Source organism: Sciurus carolinensis, chromosome 5 (assembly GCF_902686445.1).
Source record: "Sciurus carolinensis chromosome 5, mSciCar1.2, whole genome shotgun sequence".
NCBI lineage: Eukaryota > Metazoa > Chordata > Mammalia > Rodentia > Sciuridae > Sciurus > Sciurus carolinensis.
In genome coordinates this window covers 11,823,904-11,842,113 of record NC_062217.1, presented here as the reverse complement: position 1 = coordinate 11,842,113, position 18,210 = coordinate 11,823,904, and the positions used below count along the sequence as shown (strand labels likewise).

Here is an 18,210-nt window from a genome sequence, read left to right as displayed (position 1 = left end):
AATGGCCCGTTTCTGCATAGTCTGAAGCTAAGAATAGTTTTTTAATTTTAAACTAAACATATGTACCTGTTAATACCCTCAATTTTGCCTCTTGGTCTTCAGAACCTAAAACATTTACCATCTAGCTCCTTACAGAAAAAAGAAAATGCCAGCAACTTCTTTGGAAGATTATGTAGCCAGCTGCTTTCAAAGCAACTCTGAGTTCTCTGGGTCTTAGTAATCCATTACTCTCGTGAACCATCATTTTTCTGTTGGCTGATGAAGAAAATGTCATTATATATCACAACATAGTCTTGAGGATAAAACTTACCCTAAGGTATTCCTGTAACATCTCCATTTATTTTAGAACAGAATTAACATGAAACCCACCCAACCGTGCTTGGTTGTGAGCCCTGTGGGACATTTGCCACCAGCAGTGCATCTGCTTGTGTCATCTCTGCCCTTCGCTGCAGTGGGCAGCCCTGTTTCCTGGGTCCAGCTCTGCTTTCAGTAATGAACAGTCTGTTACACCTGTGAGCACAGAAGGTGTCAATACACTGTTCACACATGCAGTTCAGTGATTTTTTTCAGCATTTGAAGTGAATCGACTACATTCTCACCTGCCCTTGGTAACATTTTGTGGCTGTGAAAATTGTTTCTCTCTTTACCCAACCCTGGCAACAGTTGTTATGAACCATCTGACGTGTCCATTATGAGTCACATCTGCCTTGCACATTATAGGAGCTCCTATCTTTAATCAAGTGTTAATAATTTAGTAAAATACTTCTAGTGTATGAAAAGTGGCCTCAGGTTCCAGTGTTTTGTTTTGTCTTCCTGATACTGGGGATTAGACCCAGGGCACTTTACCACTGAGCTACATCCCCAGCCCTTTTTGTCTTTTATTTTGAGGCAGGGTCTTGTTAAGTTCCTGAGGTTGAAATTGAAATGTAAAATTCAGTGTTTTTTAATATATTCACAGAGTTGAGCAACCGTTACCACCATCCATTTTAGAACATTTTTAGACCCTTAAAGAAAGTATGCCATTAGCAGTCACTCCCCAGTTTTCCCAGTCCCAGGCAACCGCCAGTCTTTCGGTTTCTGTAGATTTGCCTGTTCACAGTATGGAGGGAAGCTTGTGCCAGCTGCTCCTTATGACTGGTTTCTTTCACTTTGCATCACATTTTCAAGGCCCGCGTATGTTGCAGCATGCATGATTTGCCCTCGGCGTGTTTTAGAGAATACGATTCACTTAGCAGAGCTTTGCTGGCAGGGGCCATCTGCAGGGACGTTTCGGGCATTGCCCCTTTGCCTACCTTCCAGAGGACGCTTCTCACTGCCCCTGACCTACCCACAGTGTCATTCCCTCCAGCATCTATGCCACAGAATACACGTAGTTCCCACCATGTGCTGGGCCAGGCCTCCGGGAACCAGGCAGTGTGATCTCCCTCGCCCTGGGCTGAGAGGGGAACGCGGAACGGGTCACGGGGGGCACTTCTGGAGAAGTTCCTGACCCAGCCAGGGGGAGCAGAGAGCAGCGTCTGCAGGAGGCACCGGCTGGGAACACCTCCACCTGTGCCTGCGTGTGTCACAGAGGGATCCCTGGAATCCAGAGGAGCAGACCTCACCTGGCCCCAGCCAGGAACCGCCAGGGCAGCCTTGGTGGCAGCAGCTGGCCTGAGGCACGTTCTCAGCACTTTTCCTTTTCTGCTGAGCTCTTTCACTTTTTGATGCGATCTGATTTGAAAACCATTCTTGTCAAGTTGCTGTGCTGCTTTGTCAACAAAGCAGTCTAATTAGTGAGAACGAGTTCTTTTATGACTCTTTTTACAGAAGCATGTAAATGTGTAGCATCAGATGTGGAATAAGTTACTAGTGCTTAGTCGATAAAAATCTGCAATTAAAAGAAAATTAGGTGCAATAACTCTGTTTTCAAGTAAGGTTAAAGCCACGCTGCTTATCTCTGTCTGTACCTCTGTGCAGGAACTACTGTTATGTTTTTGGTGCTTTGTAGTTGCTCATATTGGCCTTTTTGACAAAATTCAGCACAGAATGATAGACTCAATCAAAATTCTAATCCTTTTCCAAGACTGACTCATTAAGTGACCTTGAGAAGATCATTTCTGTTTTCCATCCTGCCTTGGTATCTTTGTGAGAAAGAAGAGAGTAGTACAGTCTCATGGTACATAAGAAAACGAATGTAAATGTACTCCACATTTTAGAGATAAAAATTGTAAGAAATTCTAATTCTTTCCTGACTTTTCCTTTGTCCACTTATTAATCACTTTTTAAAACCTTGAATGAATTTATAGATATAATATAATATTTTAGAAATATTCTCATAATCATTTCTGAAATCCGCCCCCATAAAAAGGCATTCAAAAACAGAAAACATTTGTAATGGAGAACAGACCATTGGAGTATCTGTTAATATCTGAGGCAAAATCCTTCTGATCATCTGGGAAAAACCCTGCTGCCACCACTGCCCAGGTTCAGAGCTCATATCTTGGAACTCTGGGTGACCAACATGGTTTTGTGAATAAAGCAGCCAGAGGCCATGATTTTCCAGAGTTGTGGGCCATGATCTCTTGTCAGATATTAGGGCACAGATTAGCTGTGCTGAGATTCGTTCAAATCCTCCTGATGAAGCAGTCGAGATGCACAGGTCGTGCCTGTTCCCGGGCTGCAGGCTCAGTAGTGTTCTCGCTGCTGTAGGCCGAGAGGCACTGCCCCGCCCTGCCCCCACTGCCGCCTTCCTCAGCCCCACTTTCCGCTGCCATGGTTCTGGTAGGGTCGGGCACCCAAGGTGCTCAGGTCTCGGGGCAGATCCATGATGGACGTGGTGATACCTGTGAGCGACTGAGTGAAGGTGGAGAGGTCACACCAGCAGCCTGACTAGGAACCCCATCTGCCGCAGCCCTGCAGGGTCACAGGGCTCCTGCCAGCTCAGCAGAGACCTCTTTTTGAGAGATAACTGCTTGGTTTTCAAGACACTCTTCAGTATACTGGCAAGAAAGAGGCAGCTTGTCACCAGTTGGAGGATCATCGACTCCAGTTCCATTCTGTAGATGGGGAAACCTAGGCTCAGACTCTTCTTCGGTGCTGAATTGGTGACTTGACTGTTGGGGGGGGGGGCAGGGAGGATGTGGCTAGCTGAAGTACACACATGAAATGAGCTGGGAACCAGGGAGGGCATGCAGGGTGACAGCACCTGAACTGGGCTTTCCCAGTCTGCAGGAAGTGGGGGGGACATAGCCAAGGAACATGCTGGGGAAAGGTGAGAAATCCTTTAGGATGGGCTGGTTGGGCCGAGCTTCAATACAGGACAGAATGTTTCAGATATGATGCTGTAAGATTTTCGGTTGAGGCTCTTGCAGTGCTGGATTGGGGGACATGAGCAGTAGTTATGTCATCCAAGAAGCCGTGGCATAATCTCCAAGTGGGATGACAACAAACAGGGGCAGACCTCTTCCCCACCCCCCACCAAAAAGGAAGAATCAGCAGTCTTTGAGAGTCGGTGGAATTTTTGTGCAGAGGATGCGGGCCATGCCGGGCCGACGGGAGCTGGGAAAGCCGATTGTGCCCTGGCGCTGCTTGCTGGGGGTCTAAGATGGGAATGAGAGCCGATCCCTGAAGACATGAAGCTGGGCGAACTCTGGGGAGTTGATACAAAAGGAGAGGAAATCTTGAGTAATGCCCAATCTCAGTTTTAATAATGAGTTTCACTTCTCTTGTGTCAAAACATTTACTGGTAACAAATATCAGAACTCGTTTTAATTTTGACTTACATTTAATAATTTTTTGTAGAGGTAAGAAAAAAAAAAGACCAAAAATTTGGTAGATGAAGGAAAGAGAAACAAAGGACACGAGGCACAGTCAGGCTGTGCTCTCCAAGAGGTCACGCTCATCCACGAGAATTCAGGGAACCATGTCGAATCCTCACCTTATGCCGTCCTCACGTAACTTGTGTTCAGTGTCACGAGTGTGTAAATCAAAAGAAGATGGTAAAGATGCCTGAAGACAGGACTGTTGTGATCTTCCTGGCAGATGGCCCCAGCCAAGCTGGGACTGTGGGAAGCTCTGGGCCCCTCACACCTCAGAAGAAGACTGGGCATTCCTGTTCCCTACCAGGACCAAACCAATCTCCGGTCCCCACACTCCCCAGAAGAAAAGGGCCACCACTGGAGGAGACTGGTTGACTGGCCAGCCTTTTCCAAACCAAGCCCAGGAGCACTCACCCAGCTGTAGAGTATCCAGAGCGTCTCAGCTGTCACGGCCAGGGAGGGCTCAGCCCCTCCCCCACAGGAGCCCAGGCGTGTGCCCAACGCCTGTGGCCAAGATGAAGGACCAGTCTGAATTCGAGTCCTTTCCCCTTAAGACTGCGACTCCCCACACAGGAATTTTCCCGGTCCCCTGCTTGTTGAATCAAAGGGAAAATATATATGTCTCCTGAATTTTCATCTGATGTTAAAACTAATTTAACCTGGTTCTAAAATGGTCCTCTTGTCTCAGGAGAGTGTTCAGTGTTCAACCTCCTAAGAAAAATGTCATCAGTCAAAATAAACAAGTCCACCAGCTAGCACACAATCAGAAGTTCCCACACTGGGACTGGCAAGTGACCTCCTGGGCTGTGGCACAGCTTTCTGATAGACCATCTAGAGGCCTCCACATCCCCCTCCTCACTGCTTCCCCCAGTTCAGTCCCTAGGACAGTGCCCCTGGCTCTGGCCCTGCCAATCCAAGGATGGAGTGGGCAGGGAGACCCGCGACCTCTAGATCTCTGGCCGACTAGAGCAGGAAAGGGGAAGGAGATCCGTGCTGAGGGCAGCGGAATCATCAGAAGCCCATCTCCCAAGCCAGAGGCTGAGAACTGAGCAGCAGGATGAGCCGTCTCAGCCTCACCGCGGTGGAAACTGCCTTCTGCTTCTGTTGGCCGAGAACAAGCGTGATCTGAAGGCTCGCAGTCCCCAAAGTGGCCAGCAGAATGAACCACACCAAAAGGTGCCACAGAACTGTCAGACTGGCCTGGGGTTTTGGTCAGGTGGTCATCCAGCGTCCCCCAGTGTGTTGTTTCCTCCAACACCTGCCCAGACTGCTGCTGAGCAGCACAGAGACACAACATGGTGTTCTGTGGGGCTGGGTTCAAGTGTGAGGGCATGCTGAGGTTCAGCCCTCCGAGCTTTTCTCTTACGGCTCATGGTTTTGAGGCCTTACCAATGGAGTGAGTTTTTCAGATAGGAAATAGGGTTTATTCTGCACCTCGTATCATCCCTGCCACGTCTCACCCCGGTGACGAGCACTCTGCTGGTGTGTATGTGGTGGTGGTGGGCTTTGTTTTCCCTTCTGAGTTTTAAAGGTGTGGCCAGGAAGCCTTTGCTGACTTCAGTGACTTTCTTTGCTCTGCACCGGTAGCGTTTGCCTTTAGTTCTAAGGAGGTGCCTCTCACCTAATCCTAGGTGCCTCTGTTCCGTTTCTAATGTTCATTTGTTCTGTCAACTCAGCTAAGCCTTTCAGAGCTGTCGGAAGTTAGTCACTTCTCTGGGTTGCAACCCTCCTCACCCAGCCCCAGGGCAGTGTGCTGTTCACAGGAGGTAAATGAGTGACACTGAGCACATTCACACTTACACCACAGCTGCAGCTTCCACAGAGCTTGGGAAGCAGTGCAGGGAGTTACCAACAACTCTCTTCCATGAGGAGATGTCCGAGGCCTCGCTGTTGCCCACCGCAGTCTCCCATGGTGGTTCTTATAACAGTTGGTCTTTCGGGAGAAGGAGGAGAGTCCCCGTGCACTTTAGGGATGAATCAGAGCCAGGCACCCAGCCACTTTGGAGGGTGAGGCAGGAGGATCACAAGGTCAAAGCCATCTTTAAAAGAGAAGGAAAGGACAGAATGTAGCCAAGGGGTAGAGTGCCCCGGGGTGTCAGCCTCTGCTTTGTGAGCCTCCTTGCCTGTCCTTCCCACCCGTCACTGACCTGTCATTTGGTCTCCACACTACAACTCACTGAGGCCTTTGCTGAGAAAACCTTGTGGAATGTAACTCAGCAGCATGCTTTGCTGCGTGTTGTCCATTCATTTGTCCACTCAGCGGATTCCTGAGTACCCACACAGGCCAGGTCATACACTAGGTTGAGTCTCCACATAGGACAGGTGGAGAGTCTCAGCCCTCATGAGCTCATAGCCCCATGAGAGGCCAGATCACATGCAATTGGAGTAAGATGTGCTCAGTGCCGTACTCAGAAGGTCCAGGGTCGTGTACGAGCACGTGAGAGCAGCGGTGTAAAAGGCCACTGGAAGCAGGAGGCTGGTAGGCCCTGGAGATGTTTCAGTTGTGTCCTAAAAGCAATGGGGATTTGCTGAGTAGCATCAAAGAAGGATGGATAGCTGTGGTCGTCAGAAAAGACTTTTACCTACTGCCCCCATCTGTGTGTGGATTTTCTTCCTGTACTTCAGTAACCAGGTAGCAACAGACATGAATGAGAAGCAGATGCGAAGATCCAGCCCTTCTCTATTCAGACATGAAAGAGATTTTCAAAAATAGAGAACAATACCACTTTTCTCATCTATTCCTTTTCTACTTTAGAAAACATGGTTATTTTTTTATTTTAAAATAAGTTAGCAAGTAAGAGGCTTGTGTTTGTTACTCAGTAAGTATTTTTAAATTAATAAAAAGGCAGCAGGGTGCTATTGGTGGATTTTTAAGTAGAGGAGGAACATAAGACTTGTGTCTTTGGAAATCACTCTGGAGCTACCCCTACCCTCGACAGTGGTCTAAAACAGGCAGTGAGAGTGGAGCTACGAGTGAATTGAGAAGGCATGTGAGAGTTAGAAGTGACCAAGCCCAGCGGTGGGGCTCATGCCAAGGATGGATGTAGGTTTCACTCCCTGAGACTGAGGACACAGGAAGACGGGATCCAAGATGAGTTTGGGTTGGAGGCACATTCCATGTCTCTGGAACATTTAGGTGCAAGTGTATCCAGGGAGAGTTGGTTCTGTGGCTCTGAGGCCCAGCATCTGGATTTGGGAGTCTCACTGTGTACACAGTGGTTAAAGCCTTAGGGCAAATGGGCACCCATGGACAGAAGAGCAATACTCCTTGAAACAGAACCTGAAGGGACACCAGTGTTTAAGGACATGAAGGACACAAGCTGGAGTGGGACTCTGAAGACACTAGGAGGTACTGGCATAGGGCTGGAAGGACCAAGAGACTGTGGTACCGCCAAAACCTGGAGAAGAGACCACGTCAAGGAATGGTCAGCATTCCTGTTGCCGTCGATCAAGTCTGACGGAGCCCACTGGATGCGTGAAGGGTAGTACTGAAGGAAACACTTTATCGATTAGAATACTGGACCTTTGCCTTCTAGAAGATAAGAATGTTGTCGTATTTCTCTTTCTAGCTTCATTGCTGAAGGTATTACAAGGTGTATTAGTAGAGACTCCGTGATTCTGATTTTTGCTTCCAACTGATGCATCTAAATCTGTTTGTTTGTTGTCCTACCCTTGAGTCCCATGAGAGGCCATCCCTACTGTGAATACTCCAATTAATGAGGACATTCCTGAACACACAGGCATCCCCTGATGTTCTGGGTTAAAGGTTTCCAGCCACCGAGTCATGGCCACAGATGGGCTGAGAGGTTGATCCCGCAGTCCCTGGGGGCAGCTGGGAAGGGCCCAAAGCTGTCAGGCCGGTCATGAGCAGGTTGGGCTGTCCCAGTGCATCATGCAAATCTGTTTTTTCATCTGTGCCATGAGGTGAAACTTACTGGAAAGCCTGGGTCTACAGCAGGGTTAACGAGTTCCGCCTCGCCTCCTCTGGACCCGAGCACAACATGGCCAAGAAGTCCTGTCGTCACTCTGCTCCCTGGGACGCCCCTTGCATGGTGATCTGCAGGTGACCCACCCGCCTCCTCTACACTCGTCACGTGACTGGCCGATAAACACTTACTGGGCACCAGCGCCAGAGAATAAAGCAAAACCCTTCTCACCCAGTTGGCAACCTTTTAAAAATAAGGTCAGGGTGCTCTGTGGAGTAACTTTCACGTTCCTAGGACGTCACATAGTGCCCATCTGTACCTGTTCTCCATTTCACTCTTCCGTGTGCACCTGCTTGAGGAATCGACTCAGGCTGCACTGAGCTGGGGTGTGCTGGCCACCTGAGGAGTGTGTACAGATCCTGCACCCATCACAGCCCTCCAGGGTCCTAGAGTCTGTCTAGGAAGATCAGAAACAACCCTGTAAGTATTAGGCCGGTATTAGAGAGCCAGTCTAAAACATTCCGCAAGCTGTTTTCAGGCTGTTTTAATTGCTTTACTAACTCATTTTAATTGCTTTACTAACTCATTTAATTGTCATCGTGTCCCTATGAGGTGGGTGCATTTATTATTTCCATTTACAGATAAGAAAACTGAGAGTCACATTACAAAGAAACATGCCTCAGGTCCCACAGCAAGAGGCAGGGCTGGGATTTGAACCCAGGTGTTCTGACCCTGTGGAAATGCTCTTGACCATTTCCATTCCTCTACCTTTTTGTCCCTAATCTCTCTAGCGTTGCTTTGTTCCTTGAAATAGGTACATATCTTCAAACACCTTGAAAAACTGTCTGTGCTCTTTTCCATTGTTGAAATTATTCTCTCCTTTTAAAATTGAAAATATTTAAACCCTTTCTGGAAGGGTCGGAATCCTTTCTGGAATCTTACCCTGTACTTTGGCTGCAGTTGGTCAGTGCCTACTCTGACCTTATCTAGCCCTCTGAACAGGTGCCTCACAGGAGAGCTTCCTCCTCAATTGATGCCATCTCGAATTGCTGTGATTTCTCTGTGTCTGGACAGCTTGCCTTCCCCCAGGAGATCAGGAGTTCTGTGTGAGTGAGGATGAGTCTGTGCTCCCTGCCCAGGAGCTGTGAGCACCCAGGGAAGCCACAATGCGCTCTCCTGGCCTGGCTTCCCCATTCAGAAACCTCCCAGAGCCTGTGGAGCATGGGTGTGTCTCTGCATAACTTCTCTTCCATAGGTGATAGTAACTGGCTGCTTCCCTGTTGGAAAATTCATCATTTATTTACTTTCTCGAGAATTTTTACTTCATTTGAAAATCTCCTTGCTAACTAATAACAAATATTTTACAAAATGTCAGTACAAAATGCAAGCTGTTCCTTCCTCCTTTTTAAAGTATGTGGTTATTGCTTTTGAAGAAGACAAGGTGAAGGAAACGTTTCCTGTTTGTGGAGGCTCGTATTTAACCCCATGTGAAGAGCAATTTGATGTCAAAACATCCCAGAACCCAGAGCTTCCGCAAACCTTCTGCTTTTTAAGTACTTTTGAAATCTCACAGGAGCCAGAAGGATTGGGTTGGGTTGGGTTTACCAAGAAATGAAATGTTACAGAGCAACTAAAGACTCGTTCCCTTCCCACAGTCCCGTGGCTGGTGTGTCGTGAGTGGTGCCCACACAGCATCTGTACTGCATGTCCCTGTCGGGGCCTCTCGATAGCTTGGTCCAGGCTGTCTTCATTGTTGGGGCTGCGCTGTGCATTTCAGGACATTCAGCAGCGTCCCTGCCTCTCCCAGTAGATGCCAATAGTACCCCATCCTGTCCCCACTCTTCTCATGACAACCCAAACTATCTCCAGATATTGCTAAATATCTCTAGAGTGCAAAGCTGCCACTATTATGTGTCCATAAAAAAGGTTAAAGTCATATACTGTTGTCCCGAGTATTGTAAACATTTATGTGAATGGTATTACATATTCTTGAACATTGTAGTTTTGGTTTTCTCCATGTAGACCTACTTCATTTATTCTAGCTATTCCTATAAGTCTTTTTATGTAACAGAAACACTGATTATTTCCCTATTTAGGAACAACTGAATTTCTTACATCTTCTTACTATTATAATAATAAGTGTATCACAGGACATTCTCATAAACTGCCCCTTTAGCACTTGTAACTACCTACAGCTGAAGCTGCTGGATCATAGAATGGAGAAGTTTTACTAGATCTTAAGACTTTGCTTTCGATTTTTACTTTCATCAGCAATTTATAGAGTTCACATTTCCTTTACACTATTCCCACAAGTGGTATTGTTAGACTTTTTAATTTTGTCTTGTGGGTACAAGATAACTTATTGTTTTCATTTGTATTTCCCTCATAGTGAAGTTAGACATCTTTTCAAATATTTATTAATTCAGGGTTTCCTCTTCCGTGAATTATCTATTTATATAAGTAAATAGATAAGAAAAGTAGATATACTTTTCTCTCGTCATTTATTCTTTTCTCATTAATGTTCTATATAAGTCAACAACTGAATTTTAATTAAAAAGTTCTTAACTGGTAGTGCAATAATTTTTAGCCATCTTTTTTGTTGTGATTTATGCTTTATATTTTTGTTTTAGAAATCCTTTCCTATCCCAATGATATAAAAATATTCTCATTTCTTCTAAATGTTTTAACATTTCAGATTTTCACATTTAAATCTTTAATCTGTGGAGTTTATTTTTGTGCACGGTATGAGGTAACAGTCTAATTTTGTCTCTTGCTATGTCTGTGGCCAGTCATTCCAATCCTGTTTATTACTAAATGCTCGGTGGCACACACCCGTGACCATTTAATGGTCAGTGGCACATGGCTGTAATGTGTCCAGCAGCTCAGGAGGCCGAGGCAGGGGATCAAAAGTTCGAGACCAGACTGAGCAATTTAGCAAGACCCTGTGTCAAAATGAGAAATAAAAAGGGCTGGAGATGTAGCTCAGTAGTAGAGTGCCCCTGGGTTCAGTCCCCAGTATTATCCAAAAAAAAAAAAAAACAAACAAAACAAAACCACCCTTCCCTGCTGGCCTGTAACGTCTCCTGTCTCCGGAACACGAGCCGGGTTTGCCTCTGATTTCGAGACCCCTCTTCTGCTTCTTTGCACTCTGCCTGTCTCGGGTTAGCACCACAATTCCTACAGTCTAACCCTGAGTCCTGATAACTAGCACAGTGTCCTCACTTGTCTTCAGCATTTCTTGCCTTTTCCCCAGACTCTGGGGAAGAGCCCAGGGCCGCACACTCGCCAGCCAGGCAAGCTCCCGCCACTGCGCTACATCCAGCCCTTCCGGCCTGTTTGTCGTCAGGCACCATCTGTGAATGTTGGCGACTGTTTCTCACTTTCCATCCTTGTATGTGGTTTCATTTGGTTTGGTTTTTAGTCTCATTATGCTACGACTTGTGCTGAGTACAGGAGGTGTAGGCATTCTTGTCTCTTCAGTGAGTTCCAAGTTTTATCACATTGTTTTCTTGTCTTTTGAGATGAGCATTTGGTTCATTCTCAGTGTGAGAATTTTATTACATATTTTCTAAGTTTACTGAGATATATTCTGAATACCTCATACCAGATAAAATGCTTATTTGTAAGTACTGTTGGTTTGAATTTGCTAATATTTTGTTTAGGATTATTGTACGTACCTGCAAGTGAAAAACAAATTTTTCCATAATTCTTCTTTCTCAGAATGGGCTGGTCTGGTTTTGGAGACCATATAGCAAACCAGTGTCAAGATATTAGGCTAGGTGGGGTCTCTGCTTCCTGTTCTGTTCTCTGTAGACAGTTTGTCTAAGATAGTGAGCCCTTAAAGGTTTCATAGAATTTTGGGGGATGGTTTTTAAGTACCATTTCAATTATTCAATTAATGTATCACATACATGGAAAAAGTATGCTTTATATGCTAGTAATCACACAAACTTTCTCTTGCTGACTTATTTTGCTCAATGCTAAGTTGGAGTTGAAGTTTGTTTGTTCTGACTGCTGTAGAGCATTACATTTTGTGACTGCAGGTAATGTACCTGTCACGAGCACGTCGTAACACTTGCGGCCTGTACTGGATCGGGAACCGGGTAGGAATAAGATAACACTCACGTAGCCGGTCGTTGGTCCTCAGATGAGGTTTTATTGATGCTTGGTTCACAGCAAACGGCAATCAGTCATCGGAGTAACAGCATGCAGCGACCAGGGGCCTCGAGCTGGGGAGCACTATCTTGTCACTTGTCAGCGGGACATAGTGACAGACTCTGTCGGTGGAGTAGTGCCCACTCGCTCCTGGTCAGTCTGCAGTTTATATAGTCACATCAAAACAAGTTCACACATTACCTCATTTGTTTTTCAAGTCCTGAATTCTGCAAATTCATCTAGTAAATATTTTTACCAGTTTTACCATTAAAACTAATGTAAATTTGGTGTAAACAAACTGCCAAATGTTTTTCTCAGTGACTGCATAGTCACTGTGTGCGTCACTGCTCGTGACTTTACTTATCTTAACGCTACACACACATTTTGTTTTGATCTATCCCAGCAAACAACATGTTTTTTATAAGTTTCACAAAATGGGGTCAGAAAGCAAAATGGGAGTTGTTTGGTTCACTTCAGCAATGTTCCATACAGTACCCAACCTACAGCTGATGTGCCTTTTGGTGGTCTCAGTCTTTGACTCCTGCACAGACTGCTGCTGAGGACATTCAAGGTAGCCTCCTTTGACTAGCATGTGTTTGCATTTCTCTTGTCCAGGGGCAGAATTGCTGAGTCACACACATCGTTGAGCTTTAGCAAATGCTCCTGATTATATATCAGAAATGATTACCATTTTCTATTTTTTCTTGAGTAAGTTTTAATGAGTTATATTTTTCTGGAAAATTGTTTTATCAGTTATTGGTATGAATTAAATATTCTTAGATTTTTAAAAAATCTGCCATTTATCCCTTCTATTATTCCTAATTTTATTTATTTGTGCTTCTTTCTTTGTCTTTTTTGTCAAGCTTGCCAGGTTCATCCATTTTATTTGACCTTTTTACAGTCAACACTGGGTTTTATTGATCCCCTCTATTGCATCTTTTTGTGAGCAAGCTATGCCATCAACACACAGCAGACTCTGTTGTGTTTATGTCTTCCCACAACATCAGAATTTACTGAATATCAGCAAATTGACAAGCCACATCACTTTCAGCTTTAATTTACCAGATATTCGTGGGTCATTGGTGGCCGTGAACTAGGCAGCCCTGGGTCCTCTTGTGCCCTTCCAGTCTCACTTATTACCTTGTGTAGAACTCAAGTCACACTCCACATTTCACACAGTGGCACACCAGTGCAGGATGGCTAATAGTGTTAGTGGTTCATAGTAGTCACTGGGTTTTAAGAGGCGGCCCTGAGAGCAGAGGCAGAGAGCAGAGGAGTCACTACAGGTGCTTAACTGAGTATGAGCCAGTGGGAAGTTGTTCAGGGTGCAGAGCTGCTCAGGATGAGGAGCTGCTTGTAGGTGAGGGGCTGGATGGCAGGCAGTTTTGAAGTGGGCCACATCGAGCAGGGAATCGAGCTGAGCTGAAGTCCCAGGGACAGAGTCAGGAGTCTGTTGCCTCATACCTCATGACTCAGCTTGTTCCTGGGGTGGTCTAAGAAGACCATCAGTGTGCGCCTCTGTACCCTGGCTTGGGTGGCTCTTTTATGTGTTTCAGGTGGGTGGGGGGTTGTTATTTGCTGGTCTGGTGTGTCTGATAAGCTCATGGGCCTGGTTTCTTTGACATGAGGTTTATTTATTTGATAGGAATATAGCAACATCAGCTTTCTTTGATTAATACTTCTCTGACGTTTCCCATCTCTTTATATTAAGTTATTTATCTTTAGGTTTTACGTTTGTTAGTTGAAGGGGAGGTGGGAATGGTTTCAGTTTCCTTATTTTTTTCCCCAAAATCTGTCTGAGTTTTTTCATGATACTTTATTCTTTTCTTAAGTCATCTTCATATACCTTCGTCTTTTTAGAACTTCTGATTTTGTAATCATTTTCAGGTGTTCTCTATTGAAGTCCTTAGGGATCTTGTCCTATTTGTTATACATGCTGATTCTTACTAAAGATGGTTGTCTCTTTGTGGATTTTGTGCTTCTGGGTTCTGGATCTTTTACCACTGGAGGCTTATCTATAATATAGCCCATGTAATCCCAGGGCAAGAGAGGATCTCTCCAAAGTGATTTTGAAGGCTTTTTGTTTGGAGGTGTGGGGATGAAACTCAGGACCTTGCACCTGCTAGGTAAGTGCTCTATCACTGAGCTACACTCCCAGCTCTCTCCAGTGTAATTCCATGTTTGCTTCTGGTTGGCCCCCTGGATACATCCATCTCCATCCCTGAGCCAGTTTCTACGTTGTTTTTATTTGATTGTTTGCAGCGCTAGAGATTAAACCCAGGGCCTTGTGCATGCTCAGCAAGGATCTACCATGTAACCCTTTTTAAAACAGGGTCTCCTAAAGTTGGCCAAGCTGGCCTCGATCTTGTGATCCTCCCACCTCAGCCTCCTAAGCTGCTGGGATCATGTGTGTGTGCCACATGCCAGGTTGGGGTTTGATTTTTGTGAACCTCTCTTCCCTGGGGAGCTGCCAGTTAAAGGTTGTACCTTTTAGGCAGACAGTGAGTCCTGGTCACTGCCTGTTTCAAACCCACGGCCATATCCCCTGAACCTACTAGGGATGACCTGTGGGTCTGTGGGAGCAGGGCCTATGTTCACCTCCACACCTCTGCCGAGGCAACCTGTTGGTTTCTGTTCTGGTTCCCCATGTCCATTTGTTCCTCATACTATGGAACCTTCCACCTCTTCCTTTTTGTTCATGTACACATAAAATATTTTCAGATATTTAATCTACTGTTTTTAGGTCTTGATAATAGGCAGATTTTCAGGTTGTATTAGCCTATGGTTTTGCCATAACTAGAACATATTTAGAAATTTAAATTAGCAAATTCAAAAATTGACACATAGTTAAAAATGTAGATTTAAAAGCATCACGTAATGCATTTTTTCACATAGTTTTACCTTTTTTTCATTGGTGATGTAGACTAAGCAAGAAAGGACATTACCATCACTCTTAGGTATCCGTGAAGCTACTCTCAAGAGGGTGGTCACTGATCCTGACTTCTGAGTCTTTTGCTCTGTTTGTGTGACAGCTCTTTCCTCTCTGGCCTGTTGCTGAACCTGGGTTTTATTACAGCCTGCAGTCTCCTTCCACTGAACACACTCAGAGTCGCCCTAAATAATAGGACAGGAGGAGATGGGGGGTGTGGAGGAGGAGTGGCACCTTAAGAGCTGCTGGAGAAACCCAGCTTTCTGCCTGTAGTGAGATGGCTGCCTTTCCCTGTCTGCTTCCCTGGCACACCCTGCAAAGCCCCAATCTCCTAGGTTGATCATTGTGGGGACAGGATCAGTGGGTTGCAGGCTGAGATTTGGAATGTCTGGTGTGTCTTTCATGCCCAGTTGCACAAACGAGTTTTCTGCCTCCTGTTACTCTGCAACTGGGACCAGGCTGCTGGTTTTATCCTGTTGTTTGAAGGATACTGGGAAACTTTAGGATTTGTATTGCTTGCCTGGAGTGAATGAGTGCACTCCATTCTTCAATGCCTTGACCTGGCCGCCCAGAGAGAAACCTCTAGACCTTGTAATGGTTTTGCTCCTGCTGTCTGATGATTGTGTTATTCTCTTTTCAGGGAGGAATGATCAACTGGAATCGTCTTTTCCCTCCTTTACGTCAGCGGAGAAATATAAACTATCAGGATGGTCGTGGGTCGGAACAGCAGGCCTCCCCTCCTCTGGAGGTTTCTGAGGAACAGGTAATCGGCCTAAATCTGTGCTTCAGATTTAAAACAGGTTAGCCAAGAAGTCAAACCCTGGTTTTTGTATCCTGGCATGGTGGCACATGCCTGTAATACCAGCTACTCAGGAGGTTGGAGCAGGAGGATCACAAGTTCAAGGCCAATGTGGGCCACTTAGTGAGACCCGTTTCAAAATAAAAAGGGCTGCAGATTAACTCAGTGTTTAGAGTGCTGAACCTAGGTTCAATCCCAGTAACAAAAAAAAAAAAAAAAAAAAAATGAAGAAGAAAAAAGAAGGGAACAAAATGGCAAGGAAAAAAGAAATAAAAGCTTGATTTTGAAAGAAATCAAGCATATTAATGCAAAAATTTTTAAGGCAGCTAAATTGCCCCAGTGATGATAACTTTATTAGCAGCTATGGTAGGGTCTTACATGTTTGAGGAAGGTTTGATTTAGGAAAAAGAAATGCATTGTAATGACTTATTTTAAAATATGTTTTACTTTATATATTCAAGAAACTGATGAAGTTGGTTTCCTACAAAAGGTGGGAGAGAAGTGGACAGATGGGGAGAGAGTGGCACTTTTGGTATGGTTTTGACTTGTGATTTTAAATCATACTAATATTCTACATATTTGAAAAGCAAATCGATAAGGACAGGCACCAAGGTAAACTGAAAAGAAAAAACACATGGTTGAACTATATTTCAAATGAATAACATCATATTAAAGGGAAATAATTTCAGTAATTTTTGAACAGACTAAAGAAAAAAGCTGCAAACAAATCTTAACTCTTCTTGGTAGGTTTATTTCTCATAGTAGCATGGAAATGGGCATTCTAAAATTATGCCACGTGTATTGTGGATTTGGCAAACCAGGAAATAGGTGTCATACTGTGCAGAAAGGAAGGAACAAATATAGACCACGGGACAGCAGGAAGAACCCTCGGGGCCGGGTGGGAACTGGCAGTGTCTGCACACATCGTGATCCTGTGTGTGTGTGTGTGTGTGTGTGTACTTATACACACCTGCCCTGGCTCTGACTGATAGGGATCAGGAACCGATGACGTCCTAGTAGCACTGAACACACCCAGTGCCCACATCTGTTTGCAGGTAGTTTTCCCCACTGAACGGAACCAGGCCTCTTTAGAGAAATGGTGGACCCAGGCCCAGGTGGGGAGGGGCAGCATAACCTGGAACATCTTGTGCCAGGTAGTGGGGAAGTGCTCAGCAACGGGTGGGGCATGTTGTAAGGACTCCCGAGCCAGTGGAGGGTCCCTCTGGCCACATCTGTCACGAGCTTTGAGCCTCTAAATAAAGAGGGTAGTATGATATAATCCATTTGAGGAGGGATGAGTTCAAACTGATGTTAATAGATAAATATTACATAAATACATACACAGAAGAAAGGAAATGCTTTTCTTTTTAGTAGAATGTCACATACTACAGAAAGCATGGCAGTATTGGAAAATCAGTTTTGTAACCATCATGGTCAAAATAAAAATCAGTTCAGGGAAGAATCATCAATATGTAAAGACTTGGCAATTGATACACTCTCACAGTATGTCTGCACGTTACTTAATTACAAAAAGAAAACAATAACACTATAGTGGAACAACCAGACACCACCTTAACCAAATTACCAAAGTCACATTAGCAGTGCCAGAACAAAGGCGTCATGCTCATTCCCTGAGAGGCACAGGGCAGCGAGGGGCTACACTCAGGACACAGCCTCGCCAGTGCAATGTGAAATACCTTCAGGAATACTCACGTTGCAGACCGTTCCAGACTGCAGGAGCCAGGGCAGCCACGCCATCTCAATGGAATGCATGATCCTGGACCAGATTCATTTGGGGGAAAATTGGGGGGTGGGGGGACATTTTAGAATGAAATTGTACTATAAATTAGCAGTAGTATCACATTCATGTTAAATTGCAGGATTTGGTGTCCATACTGACGGGTTAGGAAGGAGAAGACTCCTGTTTTTAGGTAGTGCACACTGAAGCATTAAGGGTTGAAGGGACCTGTGTGCAGCCTGCCCTTGGGTGGCTCAGGAAACAGTCCGTGAGTGAGAGAGAATGTGTGCATGCTCACGAGTTTGTTCAGATTGAGAAACAGGGAAAATGGTTAACAAAATAACAGTTGCAAATCTAGATGAAGAGGTAAGCAGGGTTTCTTGGTACTATTCCAGAAACTTCTCCAAGTTTGAAATTATTTCAAACTGGAAAATTTTCTTCTTCCATATACTGTTTTCTTCTCATCAAACAAAACAATTGAGGTTATCATTTCCAACTGTCCACGCTGTCCAGGCCACTGCCTGAATGTTCCTCATCCCTTGTACCTAGAATAACAAATAGCAAGGCACCCATCCTGGTGGACAGCTGTGTCCTCAGCAGCGGCCCTCGGCAGGGCTCGCTGGCACCTCTGGGTTAGGTAAATGCTTTTAAGCCTGACAGACTGTGCCTGTCGGCCCCTTGGCTCAGGCGGGCGGGGGCACTGTGCAGCCAGGGCACTTCTCCTCCACCTGTTGGGATAAGATCTTTATAGTAACAGGTGGAAAAGTAAGAAAATAGTCTCAAATCCAGGTGGAAAGATCAAACTTCTGTTCCCTTACTGTTTACTTGGTATAACAATGAGTCATATTCTTCACACAGCCGTT

At 45.2% G+C, this 18,210-nt stretch overlaps 1 protein-coding gene across 1 annotated transcript in view; it reads left to right on the top strand.

Annotated features, from left to right (window-relative positions):
- The window catches only part of Ubac2 (UBA domain containing 2), a 161,119-nt gene that overhangs the window by 131,171 nt on the left and 11,738 nt on the right, over positions 1-18,210 (top strand). Inside the window, exon 8 of the mRNA XM_047554529.1 lies at positions 15,451-15,573. Within this exon, the coding sequence (XP_047410485.1) occupies positions 15,451-15,573 (123 nt within the window). The remainder of the gene's footprint in view (positions 1-15,450; positions 15,574-18,210) is intronic.